This window comes from Miscanthus floridulus, chromosome 16, assembly GCF_019320115.1.
Source record: "Miscanthus floridulus cultivar M001 chromosome 16, ASM1932011v1, whole genome shotgun sequence".
NCBI lineage: Eukaryota > Viridiplantae > Streptophyta > Magnoliopsida > Poales > Poaceae > Miscanthus > Miscanthus floridulus.
The window spans coordinates 89,958,917-89,977,850 of record NC_089595.1 but is presented as its reverse complement, the minus strand read 5'-3'; the positions used below and the strand labels follow the sequence as shown (position 1 = coordinate 89,977,850).

The following is an 18,934-nucleotide window of genomic DNA, read 5'->3' as shown; positions in this document are numbered from 1 at the left end:
GATTTGAAATTGGAATTATAAAGCTACCAATTCCACTGTTTTGGATGGTTAAGAATTCGGAGTTGGAATTCAAACCCAATACAAATCAGTATTGGCTATACTTGTCCCTTCTAATCTCCAATACCGAGCCTCAAGACTCAGTATTGTCTGGCATTCGTCCCCCGCCCCGACCCGGACCCCGACACATAGGCCTGACGCGTAGGCCGCCCTCGACCCCGACGCGGAGGGCGCCCCGACCCGCCGCCCCCAACTCGACGTAGAGGCCCGATGCGTAGGTGACCTCTTCTCTTCTTCCCCGACGCCTCTTCTTCTCCATTGTCAGCGGCACCCCTTCTTCTCCATGGCCGCCGGCGCCCCTTCTTCTCCATGGCCGGCGACCTCCTCTTCTTCTCCTCCATGCCCGGTGACCTCCTCTTCCTCTTCTCCATGGCCGGCGGCGCGAGATCTGCTTCCTCTTCCCCATGGACGCCGGCGTGAGCTCTTCTTCCTCTTCCCCATGCCCGACGACCTCCTCTTCCTCTTCTTCATGGCCGGCGGCGCGAGATCTGCTACCTCTTCCCCATGGACGGCGGCGTGACCTCTCTTCCTCTCCCCCATGTATGACGGCGTGTGATCCACCATGTTGGCCGGGGTCGAGGTGCCCTCATCGTTGCCAGGGTCGAGCTCCCCCATGGCCGCAGATGAACTCCCCTGCCATGGCCCAACATTTCAATTCCATTCTTTTGCATCAAAACAGAAAATGGTATTGAGCTACTTGCTAGAATTCCAAAAGCCAATTCAATGATCATCCAAACAATAGTATTCGAATTGTGACCATTTTAATACCATGGCTGCTTTGGTATTGAACCCAAATCAATTCCAGCTCCCCCAATATCTACATCCAAACGGACCCTTACTCTCTTTGTTCTAAATTATAAGTCAATTTGGTTTTTTGTTTTTCTTATGCATCTATATACTACGGCATGTCTAGACAAAGTAGTTAGAAAAGCCAAGATAACTTATAATTTGAAATAAAAGGAGTAATATAAACCGTAAGAGCATCTTTAGAAGTTTAGTAAAGTAACTCCTTATTTTTATTTTTTAGCAAAAAAATAAAAAAGTGCCATCCAATAGTTCAGTAAAAAATCTTCTTAAAAATAAAAAGTATTCAAATATCCTCTTCAATTCGTAAGTTTTCGAGGTCGAGAGGAACTTCGTATCCACTCTCGGTTCAATGGGATCACACTGCCTCCTCCCACGCCCTCTCGGTTCCTCCCACGCAGGCGGCTAGGATTTGACGCACAAGTAGGAATTCGCCGTGATATTTACCTAAATCGAGCGTCATCCACTTAACCAACCCGATTTAAGCAAATCAAACCTCGGTGATCCCCGGAAGATACCAACCGACCCGATTTAAGCAAATCAAGGTGATTCTTGAGAGATACCATCCACACCTCCACTACATCAAGACTCGGGATCCCGGTTACGTATCTACTTATGCTCTATTGTGATATGATTTTGAGCCTATGATGTTTGGCTTATCTGTTTCATAAATCCGATGTTTTTTTTTCCTCATAATCAAAGATCTGGTTGAATGATGTCAACATCAGAGGCACATCAACGTCTAACAGCTATAGTCAGACCAATTTTCTTTAGTTTCTACATTACGTGTAATTAGTGATCATGTTTAGTGTCTAATAACTACATGTTTATGCAAGTTAGTTTCAACATCCAAAAGATGACATCTTCATGACCCGAGGAGGCTAACCAAATTCTGCCAGATCAGTTTTCATTACCTTAAACAAAGCACTTACTTCATCATCTCAAACACAGCACCGGTGCACAACCACCAACACAAGCAAAAATAGTACAAAGTAAAATTTCATCTGTTCATTGAAATGGAATTGCCAAGTCTCATATCCAAAACTAAAACTCAAACCTCCCAAGAAGTCAAGTATATATATGGGGTCTATTGCTTCTTACACAACCAGAAATGCAAGTTTCAACTGGTGAGTCAATGGAACCCCTACCCTGCAGAATACCACATCTCATTTTACACCATCACTTGTTGAGTCAATGAGCATATAATCATGATTATTCAGACCGCTCTGGTTCGCATGGTCTCCACACCGTACCAGAAGGTTCGTCCATTAGGGCGATGCCCTTGGTAACAAGGTTTTTCCTGATTCCATCAGATACCTCAAACTGCTTATTCTTCCTTGCGACATTTCTCTGCTCAATCTGCTCTTGCAATTTTTCTTCAGTCAGTCCCGCTCGCTTTAATGCTTTGTCCTTCAATTGCTTCAGTACCTATTGGAGCAACAATTTACTCGTTAAATATGTAGGTGGTCATCATAAACAGAAATACATTTCTAGACACCGGAATTATTTTATTTCTAGACAGGCACATTGGCTTCAGTACCTCTGCCAAAGATGATGATGGCATCAGACCAAGTATAGACAGTTTATTTTTAAGTTCTGTTTCCAATGCAATCAGCGCTTGAATATAATCTTCTGGTTGTTTTTGCAACTGCTGTTGCTTCTGTTGCTGCTTCTTCTGCTGTTGCTGTTTCTTCTTTTGCTGTTCTATTTTTTGCTGCAGTTTCTGAAAGTAGAAATGGTGTTATGGGCAAGGAAAAAATAATATAACATTGGAACTTGGAAGCAAGAGACCAGAATACCTTCAAATCATTCAGACTGCTGTTTATGGTCTTCAGCAGCTCCATGAAGCAACGATCCAGAACATCTGTGGTTTTAAGATCATTCGACATATATTTCAAGAATTCTGAATGGTGCTTATCAATCAGATTTTGCTCCTCAGATGGCACTGGGACAGCAATACCCTCTTCACGATATGTAGCTAGCACTTCCTCACAGTCATATAGAGTCTACAAAGAAAACAATGGAGTGAATTAGGACACAAGGATAATTAATGCTCAAACCTAAATCCAATAAGTCACAAAAATTTGAAGCTAAAGTAAGTCAAGTACCTGATAAATGTAGTAGACACGATCAGATGCAATCTCAAGTGCTTGATCAGAGTGGTTCACATCTGATCTATAATGCGTGCGCATCAAGAAAAATCTTAAAGCCATTGGATGGTAAAGAGCAATGATCTGAACAAAAACAACTGTTATTGATCTCAACAGGAACCTTAAAGTTCAAACTCATGCAAAGAACTAAAGAAAGCAACAGTAGGAGATCTGAAGGGAAACCTAAAGGTTAAAACTAATCACAATGACTAAACTAAAAGGAGCCATGTGTTCACCACTTACATCTCTAATCGTGAAAAAGTTATTATCTGATTTTGCCATTTTTTTATCATCTTTGTTAACGAAGCCGTTGTGCATCCAGCACTTGACCTCGCTCTCAGGATAAGCCGCTCGGCTTTGGGCAAGCTCATTCTCATGATGAGGAAAAATCAAATCTTTCCCCCCACCATGAATATCAAATACATGTCCTAAATAGTGAGCACTCATTGCACTGCATTCAATATGCCATCCTGGTCTTCCATGGCCCCAAGGGCTATCCCAAAAAGGCTCACCCTCCTTTGCAGCCTGAAACAATGATTATTGAAGAATTAGAAGAAAGTGACAACACTAAGCTAGATATGAGTTTATTTCACAAAACTACAGCTATTTGTGCCTAATCAAGGAAATGCAGGTTTTAGGATTTGTTTCACAAAACTATAACTACTGCAGCCTCAATTAACAGATCTACAACATTTTGCATGGACCCACATGTGTAGCCACACAACGCATGTGGACTTGGATGTGGACGAGTAGTTGCAGTTCTGTGAAACTGATCCCAGAAGTTGTAGTTTCCTCATAGTTAGACCCAGTAGTTGTAGTTTTGTGAAATCAACCCTAGCAACATCAGTACTTCAATCTTACCTTCCAGAGTGCAAAGTCTGCAGGATTACGCTTTCTCGTATCAAAAGCAACCCGTGCACCTGCTTGATTTTGATCAAATTTCCTTCCAGATAAACTGAGATATTCAGGAAAGCTATCGACTGAAAAGTACACATCTCCTTCCATAGCATAGGCTTTCCCATTCTCCATTATCTGTCCAGAAACATAGACAACATGGGAAAGACATGTGACATAAGAAGAGATTAAAGGGGCATTTTTTGTACCATCAGGATTATATACAGTAAGTTATGCATGACTGTTGAATATCATGGAACTAGATATAATGAGTGAAAGAATGGGTTTAATTTGTATGGTGGCAAATAATGTAATCATCAGTGTTGATTTTGTTTATAGTAGCCAGAGTGGTGGAGCTTCCAATCAAAGCCAGGGGGCACCAGGAAAATTACTAAAGAGTTTCAACCACAACTGGCTATTAGACAGAAACCTATTGTGTTCATAGCAAAATTTCAAGGGTGGGACATAGCCACTGATGGCCCTAACTAAGCTCATCCCCTGACAACAGCTGCAAAGTATCATGAAAGCAATAAGTAAACACACATTTACATCAGTTTGATTTGTAGCAATACTGTACCTTTGTTATCAACTCTATAATATGCTCAATGTGCTCTGTTACCCGTGGCTCGCAGGTAGGAGGCAAGCACTGGAGCTCAGTCATATCAAGAAGAAATTCATTGATAAACCGGCTACTCAAACTTGTAACTGTTTCACCACGTTCATTTGCACGCTTAATAATCTGTAAAAAAAGGCAAGGAAATATTTTATCTGAATTTCTGACAAAAGGTATTGGGAAAGAAAAAGAAAAAAAATATATTAAACATGCAACACACTGGAAAAATTAAACTATTTTGTAAATCCTGTTGTCTGATCTATGAACAATGCCAACAAAAAAGAACAGATGTTGGGATGAAATGGCACTGGTGGTGACACTCCGGCTAAGAGGAAGCACAAGATTAGTTGAACCCAGAAACAAATTAATCCACAGATGACACTGTCACAAATAAGATCATGCTCCTTCCATTTTGATACCTCAAGAAGTTCTCCTTCCTTCTCAACTACTAAAATGTAACTCTAGAATAGTGCGAACAAATTGTTACCTTGTCATCGATATCCGTGAAATTACGGACATATTCAACTTCATACCCCAAGAATTTAAGGTACCTACAAGGAATGTGAGACCAGTTTTATTATAGAATAAATATGTTATCAAAACTTAAGAAGCACAGATAGCAACATGACTCAATATTATGCTTTAACTCAGCTAGTCTTTTGACAAATGTATTAATGTAATGTATACAGACCATTGTAGGTTTAATTCAAAACAGCAACACATGACTGTAGTACTAATACGCTAAGGTTAGCTTGCTCAAAGTGTTCCAAGTTACAAAGAATCACATATTGGCATGTTGCATGTACTCCCTCTATCCCAAAACAAATCAACTTCCAGAATCATCCTAAGTCAAACTATCTTAAGTTTGACCGATTTATATAAAAGATCGCTAATATTTTTTACACCAAATTAGTATCATTGAATACAGCATGAAGATATATTTTTACTTATTTGGTGTCATAGATGTTGGTACTATTATTTATACAGTGGATCGAACTTAAAATAGTTTGACATAAAACAGCTCTAGAAGTTGATTTATTTTGGGACAGAGGGAATACATAAAAATAATTTGGGACAGAGGAAATACATAAAAATAATTCATGACAATGAGAAATACAGCATGGCCAGAATTCAAATGCTTAATCAGTCACAGCAATAATTAGTCCATCAAACATGTATCTAGATGTAGATTCCAGAGGCAACTAGCAACTAATACAGTTTAGACATAGCCTGGATCCAGCTATGTTGAACATCCAGACCCGAGCATGACTAAACACACAAACCTACTACTACAACAATACACTGAGACAACGCTACTAGACAATATATTTCCTAATCGAGAGCACTAATTGAGCAATCAAGAGAAAGGGCCTCCGGATCCGAGGGTGCTGGGATTGCTACCTGTAGAGGACGTCGAAGGCGACGTAGGCACGCGCGTGGCCGATGTGGCTAAAGTCGTAGGGAGTGACGCCACAGACGTACATCCCCACCTTCCCCTCCACCCGGGGCTGGAAGGGCTCCTCCCTCTTCGTCAGGGAGTTGAATAATACGAGCTGCGGCGGCGCCGTCGCCTCCGCTACGGTGGCGGACGGCGGCGACTCGGCCTCCTTCGCCATGGTGGCGGATAGCGGAGCCTGGGCCTCCTCGGCCATGGTGGTGGAGGGCGAGGGGAGAGGACGGCACGCGCTAGCCTAGAAACCCCAGCGGCCAGGCAGACGCGGAAGGGGAATTTGCGCCGGCTGCGGCGGCTGTCTGCGGGATGTGGGCGGCCGTGAGGGGACTGCGGAGTCTTCGAATCAGGGCCAACGACTAGCGGCCCATCTAGCACTGAAGCAACTCCGGTAGCACTGAACTACGGTTTCCTCTAATCCTTTTCTCAGGTCACCTGAATCAGGGCTTTCAGCTCAAATCGGCCGGTAGGCAGTACTTGGTGCAGTAATTTCAATGAGAAAATTTCCTATTTGGCTCTGAAAATAATGCTCATTTCTTATTTGACACCGAAACTGAAAATCTTTCCTATATGTCCTCAACTCGAGTTTTTCTTTCCTATTTAACACTTCCATCAGTTTGGGTTGCTGACAGTGTTAAGTCCTATGTGGAAAGTCTGTTTTACCCCTGGAGTTTTTTTACCAGTCCTGACATTCCATGGTTAATATTGCTATCTTTTATGAATGTTTTTATCTCAAACTGCATTGTTTCAGTTTTTACTTGTGTTAAATAAATAAAGGATCAAACATCATCATATATAATTACTTATAATTATATTCAGTTTAAAATTAATTCTCTAGATACATGAATAACAACAATAAAATAGGTCTCCAACAACATCCAATTTGAAAAGATGACATGCAGCAGGACAATGACACATTTATTTTGGAAAACTCACAGGTTCAAGATAAATGCAATATTTAGCATCCATGATCACAATAAGAGTTACATTCAGGTTTAGATGCATAGAAACATTTTTCACAGGTTTGCATCCATTACATACATCTCTAACACAATACATAGTTAGGCAATTTTCTCATACATGAATCACAAACTCAGCCTTCTTTTGCTTCTTGTGCTCAATGCCAGACTACTAGGCTGAAGTCTTTTGCTCCTTGTGCCCATTGCAGGGCTATCAAGCTGCGACAAAAGATTTTTTGCAGCGTTTTTATCTACTTCTTTCTTTCTCCTTTTGCCCTTTAACTTGACAACAACATCTGGTTTATCTTTGGACGTAGGAAGCTCAATTGAAAGTGGTTCAGGTTGATTTGAACCACTTCTAGACCTATACATGTTTATGTGTATGAAGACATTATTTGAGATCAAATCAAAAAACTGACCATGCAAAATAATTTCAGAATTAGTATAGGCTACCTTTTTTATGCTCCAGAGATAGAGGAACCCCGCTTTCCCTTTTTCTTACTTGTAATCTCCAAGCTTACACTACAAAAAAGAAGAGAGGTTGGTACTTAGAAGTCACCATTAGCTTTCTATTAGTAGAATATTTATTCAAGTTTTTATTAATTACCTTTCTGCTGGTCCAGAATTAGAGTCAGCACCCTTTCTCTTCTTACTAGCTATAGGTTCAGGTTTCAAGTTTTGACTACAGTAATATTGAAAGTACTAGGATGAGACACCATGAGTTGGAACCTAAATACAGAAAGTGGAAATTGAGCTAACCTTGGTGGAAAAGTCATAGAACATGTTCGTGCTTCATCCTCTAATGACACAATGGAACTCTGTGCTGATTTGGTAACCTTCTTCCTCTTTTTCGGTGTCCCTCTACATAAGCAAATAGATAGTAAATAATCTGAGCTAACAGCGCCTGTGCTGAGCCCACGAGCCCACGACCCCCTGTGTTGAGTGATTTCTTTTTCTCCTCTAAAAGGGTATTTTGGTCTTTTTCCATTGTCTCACTTGGGCAACTAACGGGCATTGCTCACAGAAGTGACGAAAGTGTCAAATAGCAAAGAAAAATTCGAGTTGAGAACATATAGGAAAGATTTTCAGTTTCGGTGTCAAATAGGAAAGTAGCATTATTTTCGGGGCCAAATAGAATTTTTTCTCAATTTCAATCGAGCACTTCGACTGATGGTTTTTTCTAATAATTAAGCTGATGTTGTTTTGTTACGATAGAAAAATATTATACCATAACTAATAAGCTAGGCTTATAAGTTCAAACAAACAGAGCGATTAATGTCTATTTATTTCTAGTAGACACTATAAGTAGAAATTATACTCTCAACGAATAGTTTTTACGTAATAATCTTTTATCCAATTATATGTTCTTCCTTATGTGTCTATCGCATCTCTTTATATCTGGATTCCTGTGTAGATATAGTTTTTTTATTAAGAGACCATCTTCTCCTCTCTCTTCCATTGTTAAATCATTTGCCACATCCACAAAATACTTATGTAGCAGGGTAATTAATACGCATAGAAACTAAGTTGGCTTCTGCACTGTAAGGTTGTCTCTAACAGGAGACCCATCAGGAGACCTAAACCTAAAATAGGTCTTCAACAGAATACTATAGCTTTCAATAGAGTACCTATATAAAAGACTTATTTAGGGTGTCAGGAGAGGTATAACCAAAATCTGAGTATCTTCTCTCTGATGACCTATTTGCAGAAAATGTTCTCTTTTGGGTCTTGTTGTTGAAAAAGACAAAAATGAGTATTGAACCCTTTGCTTGTAGCGCTACGCAAATATGAAATGGGTCTTGTATTTTAGATAACGGTTGTTGGAGACGGTCTAAGTGCAATTAGTACCAGTATGTAACACCATCGGTGTTACACTATTCAGCTTTTTGCTAAAACACTGAGCATCATACTTATGTATAATTGTGTGTAATATAAGGTGTAAAGCAATATACGAAATTTGAAACGTTCATTTAAAACACGAAACGAATGTTACATTTCATGTCGCGTTGTGTTACTTAGGGTCCAAAAGAAATTTTTATTGAATGAAAATGTTATATAACGCATATACGAAACTTTGGTAAAGTTTATAGCATGAGCTTCATAGGCGACGATGAAATACTTATGGTCGATAATGGGATTCGTTAGCTAGCATACTTGATCGCTTGGAAATCGAATTCGACGCGAATCCGAACGAAAACTTAGCCATTTTCTTAAGTCGGAAAATGGATCGATGAAGCAAAGTTTAGGAATTTTTATAGGAGGATCGGGTTAAATGGGGGCATAGGTTTATATTTTGTTTTAGTAGCTTGACATGCCATCTTAAGCGTAAAATAGTTGGTTCAGCGATCGAAGCCTTGAGGTGCGTTTTTGGGACGCTTTTAAAAAGCGTGCATGACACGGTTGCTGTGTCGGGGTGCGATCACCGTGCCGGCACTCGGCGTCACAACGCCTGCTACCCGACGCGCATGTCGCACCGCCGCTGCTGCCGTTGCCGCGCCCTGGCCGCCCGCCCGTGTTGTCAGCCACGGACACCTGCTGTCGCGCCCAAGCCCGTGATTCATGCACACACGCGCGCACGCTACGACAGGCCTGACCGCTCGGCCACCACTACCGTCGCCATGGGCCCACTGTCCTAGTCTATGCGCTGCCGCCACTGCGCCATGTCGCTGCTCGCATGGCCACGTTTGGCTCTCCTCGCACGTCGCCTTGCCGCGCGTGGGATTGCCGCCTGCTCTTGCCATCACTTCGGCTCGTCAACGCTGCGCTGTTGCCTCCTCTGGCCGGCGCCGTCCACTGCAGTGCAGTACCATGCCGCCGTCGGCTTGCGGGTATGATAGTGCGACCAAGCGTCTTGTGCACGTCTCGCTGTTCCCCATCGCCCGTGCACGCTTGTGCTTTGAGTTGACAGCCACATCCCGCCACGACAGCGCCGAGCCGAACTCCACCTACCTTCCCTGTTCCTCTGTCGCCTGGCCGCGCCGAGGCAAACTCGCAGCATCGGCCAACTCCATGAAATTGCGTGCGCCTAAGGATGGAGTAGGGACCTAGCTATGCGTCGAACCCTTCCACTGCTATTGCTAGCCGGTGCTGAGCCTCAATTTGACGATTCCGTCGTCGTCGGCCACTTTAAGACACCGCGGTAGTGCATGTCCAATTCACCTAGCCCAGTCCACCTTTGTCCAATTAGTTGGTACTGTGTCTTCGCCCCGTTCCCCTTTATCCCATGCGTACCTCGTTTCGCCCTGCTATTGCCTGACCGACGTCGCTGACGTCATCGCATCATCGCCGTCGCCATGAGGCTTGCTGAGCGCTCATGGCCGGACTCACTCGGGCCATCTTCGATCAATCCACCATGACTAGAAGGTTTGGGGTGAGTCGTTGGTGCCCCTTATTGAGCTCGTTCACGTTGTCTGTGCCTTGGCTCACGGGAACATGGTCACCGTCGCAGGGAGGAGTCTGCCATCGTGGAGGGAGCTCGGGACAGCGTCTCCGTTCACCGTCTCGCCTCCCACCACTTCGAGTTGGCATCTAGGTGAGCATCGGCTCCTTAGATAGGGCTGTGAGGGTCTGGTGTGGCCAGCGTAGCCGTCCGGTGCCAGCGCTGGTGCGCCGATGCGCGCGCAGGTGCTCGGGGGACTCGGTTGTGGTAAAGAAGAAAAAGGGAAGGGTGCTAGATGCGAAGACAGTGACTCAGCTAAATAGTGTTCGAGTGAGCTTCGTGAATAAAAAAGAAAACGATGGTTCTTCAACAAAAGCGCCAGCCGCACGCGGGCTCTGCCATGGGCCGCATAGCGTGGGCCGCGTTCGCGCGTCGCTGCGTGGGCCGCGTCGGGTGCTGCGTGTGCGCACGGGCGGGACACCGGAGTGGGCCGAGCCGTTCGCTCACGGGCCGCGCTGTGAAATCAGTTTTTCTAATTTTCTAGTAAATTACAAATGTTTATTCAATTTAGTTTTTAGCTAAACTTTGAGAAATTATAGTAAATTATGTAGATGTCCAAAAATAGTGAAATAAAAATTGTTAGGTTCACAAAAATACTATCTATCTGTTGGTATAGTTGGTTCATAGTTAGATGTTACAATGAAAGGTCCATAAATTTGAATTGGAAAGCGTAATATTATGTAGATTAATAACTGTAGGAATTCTTGTGGTAAATTGGTGACAACTTTAGCTATAAAATTTTTACGGTAGGCTCATTAGATCATTATGTACTTGCTGTAAATTTTGTAGCCCTAGAGTAGGTTGATAAATAGAGTAGCTATTATCCTTATTTTATCATATATAGAGTAAATCGGTATTAGGAGTAAGAATATCTTTAGTTGCTAAGATAATATATAGCACGCTTCATACTCGTTAGTGGTAGCAGTAGGTAACTTAGTACCTTAGTCGGTAGGACTCACTTAGTAGCTTGATAGATGTATTTTATTTTAAGAGCTGTCGTTGTTCGTTGTCGTATTACTAAGTGTTGCATCATCATTTTATGCATATAGATCATGAGTTGGTAGAGTTCGTGCCCGTGGACGAACAGGAATACGAAGAGGTCATTGAGGAGTATGAGGAGGAGATCCTCATGCAGAAGGGAGCCCCAGAGCCTTTTGGTGCTGACTTTGCTGACCCACCGCCTGCCCAAGGCAATCCCCGATGCATAACCCATATTTTTACTGATCACTAAATATATATATGATGTGTATTTATGTTACATGCATTTATAGAAACTACCTGCATAAATATATCTACCTATGAGTCCTACTAGTATAGGTCGAGTAGCTGCTATGCTCAGGATTTTGGTAGCGCGAGTAACCTGCCGTTACTCGCAATAGGTGATACTTATGATCACTCATGATAAAATGGTGGAAAGAAAAATGGTGACCAGACAGGGATATGATTGTGTACTAGTGGGTGTAAGAGGTTATGTCCTATGGCCAACAGGGCATGGCTTGGTTACATTTTTTCCTGTCTATGTCGGTTAAGGACCGACCGTTGCAATAGACGCTAGGCAAGTCACAGATCTATTATCCCGAGCACATACTTGGGTATGGGTGCAGCGAAGACTCGTTGCTCTCTTGTCGTGGATTCGGCTCTTTCTGGACCGACTGATTAGAGGTGGGGATGGTGGAGGTCCTTGCACCGCACTGAGTCCGGGACTCAAGAGTGGGGGCTTGGAGTTTAAGTTTGGATGGGGACCTAGACACCCAGGACAGGAGGGTGGTGGGTTAGTCCTGCTTGTGCCTGGGGTACAAACGGGGCGTGTGTTTTTGGGATACCCATCTATAAGGTCGAGATGGTGACTAAAGGGGGGTGAATAGTTATTTCTAAAACTTAATCGCGTAGGCTAACTGAAACAAGTGTGGAATTAAAACTATCGGTATAGCCAAGACTACACTCCTCTATCTATGTTCTCTAGTACCTCGCTAAGATCATAATTAAGCAACAAATGTGCCGAGCTAGCTAGAGCTCACCTAACCAATTCTAGGAGCAAGGTCACATAAACCTATGCCACTAGTACTTCCAGCAATGAGGGAGCTCCTATACATGCTAGCAAGCAAAAGCACAAAGCCAACTAAGCTCACTAGCAATGCTCAATAACAAGGCAACCGATGTCAAATTAGAGAGCGTAAATACTTAGCTACACAAACTAAGCAATGTGACTAACAAGGTTATACAAACCAAATTAGCCACGCAAGGGAGCTACTTCTATGCTACACAAGCAAGAATGTAACTAGTGAGCTACATAAACTAACTAATTATAAGAGCAACTACACAAGCATAATGTATATAAAAGTAATCACAAGCTTGTGTAAAGGGATTGCAAACCAATGGAAAGAACAAGGTTGGCATGGTGATTTTCTCCCGAGGTTCACGTGCTTGCCAACACGCTACGTCCCCATTGTGTCGATCACTCACTTGGTAGTTCGGCGGCTAATTGGCATCACCCGCCAAGACCGCACGTCGGGCACCGCAAGAACCTACCCCGAAAGTGAGGGTAGCTTAATAACACGCTCAACTAGAGTTGCTCTTCACGGCTCCCGCGGGGCGAGCACAATGCCCCTCATGAAGCTCTTCTCCAGAGCATCGTACAAGCTTCTTGCGAGCTTCAACGGAGACCACCACCAAGCCATCTAGGAGGTGGCAACCTCCAAGAGTAACAAGCACCACCGGCTTGCAACTCGATCACCTAATGTCACTCGATGCAACCTCACGATGCAATCGCACTAGAATCGCTCGTCCAAACAATCGGATGATCACTATCAAGCATATGTTAGATGGAGAGCTCCTAAGCACTCACAAGCATGGACACAAAGTCCCCCGAGGTGCTCAGCACCAGCCATGGCCGAAACCCACTTCTATTTATAGCCCCACGGGCTAAACTAGCCGTTACCCCTTCACTGGGCAAACTCGGGACGACCGGACGCTCCAGTCAGATCGACCGGACGTAGGACCTTAGCGTCCGGTCACCCGATGCTTGCCACGTGTCATCAGCTTCAAACGTTGTTCACCCGATCTCAACGGTCAAGTGATGACTAAACACAACTGCTCAAAGTGACCGGACGCAGGACCCCAGTGTCCGGTCATTTTCAGTAAGGTTCCAGTCACGACCGGACGCATCCGGTCGGTCTCGATCAAACACAGCATCAGTGTCCGGTCCTTCTCCAACTTCTCTATGTTCCTTGCCTCCGTTCCTTCACCGAGTTGATCCACATCAACTCCAATTTTTTCTCCTTTGCAAATGTGACAACACCACCAAGTATACACCACCATGTGTATGTGTGTTAGCTTTTTCACAAACATTTCCTAAAGGATTAGCCACTCAACTTGCCACGCCACTCGATCCTAGCGACGATGCAAAGTTGGATCACTCGAGTGGCACTAGATGACCGATATGCAAACAAGTTTGCCCCTCTTGATAGTATGGCCATCTATCCTAAACCTGGTCATAAACTTCTCTATACACCTATGATCGGTGAAATGAAATGCCCTAGGTTATATCTTTGCCTTGCGCATTTTATTCCATCTCCTCCAATGTCGATGCAACACATGCACCAACACGATCAACAATGATATGACCCCCTTCATATCATCACGTGATCATATTGGTTCATCGATCTTGACTTCACTTGCTTTTCACCGTTGCTTTCGTCCATCGGCACCAAGTCTTGCTTATGCTTCACCGCCACGCGGTCCATCTCTCCGAAGCCTCTAACTTACCCTTCACGCTTGCAACCGGTCCATCAAGCCAAGTTATGTCTTGATCTTCTCCACCTTGATCACATGACTCAATGTCATGTCTCATTTGCAATGAGCTCCGTCATCATCACATGTGTGAGCTTTACAACATCTCCAAGCCATTTTTACTTTCATGGCATATGTTCCTCACACATATATACATGTGGACTAATCACCTGTGTACCTCATAAAAACACAATTAGTCCACCTAAGTTGTCACTCAATTACCAAAACCACACAAGGACATTTCACCATCTGGGGACATTGATTCGTGAATCGCCGTCGAGTCGGTACGGCTTGTCTTAACTCTAGCATCATAGTAAGAACTAAAAGTTGAAAGCTGATGAAATGGAACTGATTGCTCAACCCCTGTTTGAAAGTAGAACAGGTGCTTACATAGAATGGATATATAAGAAATTAATACGGCTATTAATAATAATATAAATAAGGACTCACTATTAGTATTGCTGTTTGCAAAAAGGAACCCAGCAAACCATAAAGCCTTGCATATCCCTTGAAGTCGGAAAGCTATTCCCACTAGTGGGATAAGTCTTGCGAGTACATTGTGTACTCAAGGTTTATTTACCCCTGTTGCAGGTAATGTTTAAGAAGTTCCATTGTGTGAAGGATTCTTTTGGTGGGCACAAACGGATCCTCGTAGCTAGATGTTTATTGTATTCCACTGTTTAATATTTCACACTCTGATATTTGGCAATGTAATAATAAATTTCTAAGAACGCTAAATGTATGAAATGTATTAAGTACTGTAGCTCGTTCTCATTATTGGATCCTTGAGAAAAATATGGATCTTTCGGGTTCTCCCTTGGGGTGTGCCCGACGGATATAGCCCGCTGTAGCTCGCTTTCGGGGGCTTAGTGTCTAGTGGAAGACGAGCACTTCAGTAAGTGTGATATTTCGGACGGTTATGCCACACAGTATGTCAATAAGTTATAATAACTTTTCTCAAAGCGGGTAGACAACACGAGCTCAAGAGATATTTGGGGTCCCTTGGGTTGTACTTATCCACAACGGCTATGGGCTACGGTATTTCCTTGTTAGTTTTTACAGTACCAGCCAACAGGGCTAAAAAACAAGCACTTTCAGAGAAGCCCTTAACTATTTGCCACTCTTATGATACCAACTTTTCAGTTACCATTATTACACAGAAATTTACATTCGTGCCACTAGAGAGAGGACAGACACTAAACTTTTGCCATTTTTAATGACGTGGCATAGCAAGTTGGACGGTCAGCGTAAAAATGGCCACATGCCCTCGGCGAGGCATGCGAAAAGACTAAAATGTCCCTGCCTATTCAGAAGCATGCCTGCTCGCCATCATCTCATATAGCTACTGGAGCGCCAACCCCCACCTGTCGCGCGATGCCCAGGTGGACCATCTCGACCTAGGCTAGCCATGTCACCGCGATGGCCGTAAGTAGAAGAGCCTCGCCGCCATGGCCTACATGTCTAAGGCACCCCTCTGGTCCACAGGTCCGATACGACGGATCAACTTAGGTCGAGATGGTCCATCCTATCCCGTTTTCATAAAAAAATATGGAAACGGAAACAAGAGAGGGTCTTCTGCTCGTTTCCGTCCGTTTCCATCCCTCAGTGTGCATGACATGCGTCTGCACCGCCGGAATGAAGGAGGCTGTTGCAAGTTGTGACAACCGCATGAACTACTCAATTACTGGTGGTTGCCATGATCAAACCTATCATCGTCCTGTTCGTTTATCTTATAATCCGTACTTTTCAGTTTGTTTTTTCAGCCGAAACAATGTTTTTCTCTCACAACAAATCAGCAGAATAGTGTTTTGGTTTATTTTTCAGCGAAACGAACGGGGCCATCGTAGTACTCCCTTCGTCCACGAAAGAATGTAATTCTCGCTTTTCGAGAAGTCAAAGCCATTTGAACTTTGACTGAATTTATATAAAAAGTACTAACATTCATGCTAAAAAAATAAGTACCGTTAGATTAGTTATAGAATATATTTTCATAATAAATTTATTTAAAGATATAAATATTAATATTATTTACTATAAACTTGATCAAAATTGGACAAGTTTGACTGCCACGCTTACCGACAGTACTCTTAAGCGAACGAACAATGTTTTTCTCTCATAACAAATCAGTATAAGTATTAGCATAAGCCAAATTTCAACGAAACGAACATGGTCTTAAGGAGTATATACAAAAATTCATGACCGGGTGTAATGTACGGGTGTTTCTCTGTTTAAGTATATGATATTTGCTAAATTTTAGTCTAGACGTTTATTTTTGCGAAAAACAAATTTATAAAATATATAGAAATTAAAAAACTCCACCTCCCGTCGCCGGTTCACCAGTGGGCCGACAAGGTTAAAAAAACTGTAGCGTCCGTACGAAAAGAAATCCAACACCGCCCCTGCCTAAGGATGGCAACGGGTCGGGTTCGGATCGGGTGGAGTCTCCGTGCACCCAAAACCGAAACCCGAAATCGAAACCCGAATCCGCCCCGAAAACCGATTCGGGTGGAAATCCATCACCAAAACTAAACCCGCGGATACCCGAAACCCGAACGGATACCCGAAACCCGAATGGATACCCGAAACCCGCGGATATATATACACATATTCACATATATAAACAAGAGGCAACAAATAATAAATATTTTCATGAGTCAACTTTAAATAAATTTAATAATTTAAGTAAACAAATTATTATTAGTATATTATAAAACATGAGTTTTAATTCCAAATAATTTATTTCGGATATCTATTGGATATCTACGGGTAGAAAACTAAACCCGAAACCGAACCCGATTGGTTTCGGGGCCCCGAACCCGAAAACCGTGGGTGAAAAACCATCCCCAAACCCAAACCCGCAGAACCCGAAACCCGCGTGTCGGATACCGTGAGAAGGGGTACCCTAAGCAAGAACCAAAAAACGACTGCTTAGACTTCGTAAAGATCGAAACCAGCTAAACACCGCTGGCCTCGGCCGATTCTCCGACTCGCCCGAGGCCCCCTCACCGCTGACCTCGGGCGATCCCCCACCGTAGGCCTCGGCCGACCCCCCTCGTCGCAGGCCTCGGCCGGGTCGCCGACCCTCCGTCTCGCGCGAGGCGGGCTCGGCAGCACTCCGCTGCCTCTTCCTTCACCCGTCCCTCTGACAAAACGTCGTGTCGCATTAACTCAGCCAACTGCTGCCCCTGACATCGGCCGCATGCTCGGCACAGTACGGCGGAATGGCCGACGGGACAGGAGGCAGGACTGGGCAGGGGTTACCCGCCACTGTGCCAACCGCTATGCACATGGTTGACGCCCATGCCTCACTGTGCTGCCAACTCCTGCTCCGAGAACAACGCGGCGTGGGGAGCCACGTCTGGGATACTGTGGCCTCGGAATCAGTACCTAGGACCAATAATTCCCTCCAAGGCCTTGGCAGTTTGCTTCAGGGGCTCGACAGCCTGAGGATCCATGTCCGCCAAGCCCCCCACGATGGCTCGGCCTTGGCATCTACAGAGCCATGGCTCCCTACGACGTCATCGCATGATGACCAGCATGTCGCCCGCCATGTCCTGCCTCAAGCTGTACTGGAGCCCCACGACGCACAAGATCAAGTATGACCGGCGTGTCACTTCTGCACGACAAGGACGGGGCCACTCCATCGACCATACCACAACAGTGGCCGGCTACAGGGCTCGGACACGCCACCCCCATTTATAGAGCGCTATGTATGTACGTTCCTGGTTCTCCCTTAGAGTATAAAAGGGAGGGACCGGGGCCATTTCTAGAGAGGGCAACGAGCAGAAAGACGAACACACCGATAGAACTACACACTTCTACGCTGCTTGAGAACAACGCCTCAAGCAGCCCGCACCACCCTCGCCGAGACCTAGGGCTAGCTTCCTCTCTCACCTAGCTTGTAACCCCCTACTACAAGCACTCTGGTGCAAGGAATACAAGATTGATCCCTCAGACTGGACGTAGGGCCTCGATCGCCTGAACCAGTATAAACCTTGTGTCTCTTTGCATCACCATCCGAGATAGGGGCACGCAGCACAAATTCACTCGTTGGTTGAGGGACCCCCGGTTCCAAAACACCGACAGTTGGCGCGCCAGGTAGGGGCCGCTGCGTGTCGTTTTCGTCATCCCAGCAGGACCCGGATGGCAGACCCCATACGACCATTGCGTCTCGGCACCATAGTTTGGTTCGGGAGCCTAGAGTTCTTGTCTCTAGGGCATGAGTACGACATGGTGCTCCTCACTCTTCGAGCCCCACCGTCCGACGATGAAGTCACGCCCCGGCAGCCCAGGCGCAGGCGGCGCCCGGGCGGCCGCTCTCGCCGCGCTCGCCAGGCACGACGCGAGGAAGGCCACCCCGACGCTACGCGAACCCGGGGCGGCACGCCACTCCCCGCTAATATCCTACGACCAGCTGTTGGTACGGGGTCCCTGGCTAGGGACCTGTTTGGCCTGAGCATGGACAAAGGAAAATCGCCGGTGGCTCGTGGCGATGCCCAGTCGTCTAGCTCCGCTCCATCACTCCCTGAAGAGCCGACCCCGACGGGGCAGAATCTGGAGACGACACCATCCCCATACCCCTTTGGGTTGAGAAATGCCGCCGCCTCTTATGCCTACGCTTACACTGCCGCTCACGAGCACCCCTCGGAACGCCGCCAGCGCTTCGCTCTCGACCTGAGCACCCACTCCGACTCCTCGGACGAGGACGAGGCATGGCCCGGGGTGGATTTCTCCAAACTCCACAACCCTAGGGCTTTGCGCCAATTCTTGGCCGCAAGC

At 44.9% G+C, this 18,934-nt stretch overlaps 1 protein-coding gene across 1 annotated transcript; it reads right to left on the bottom strand.

Annotated features, from left to right (window-relative positions):
- Nucleotides 1–1,844: 1,844 nt before the first annotated feature.
- Nucleotides 1,845–6,360, bottom strand: LOC136511826 (cysteine--tRNA ligase CPS1, chloroplastic/mitochondrial-like). The gene is made up of 9 exons (XM_066505848.1): nucleotides 5,920–6,360; nucleotides 5,006–5,069; nucleotides 4,483–4,644; nucleotides 3,873–4,043; nucleotides 3,255–3,536; nucleotides 2,970–3,095; nucleotides 2,661–2,867; nucleotides 2,402–2,584; nucleotides 1,845–2,289 (listed from the first exon to the last, which is right to left on the bottom strand). Exons 1-9 carry the CDS (start codon nucleotides 6,168–6,170, stop codon nucleotides 2,074–2,076), a joined length of 1,662 nt encoding a protein of 553 aa, XP_066361945.1. The 5' UTR covers nucleotides 6,171–6,360; the 3' UTR covers nucleotides 1,845–2,073.
- Nucleotides 6,361–18,934: the final 12,574 nt, after the last annotated feature.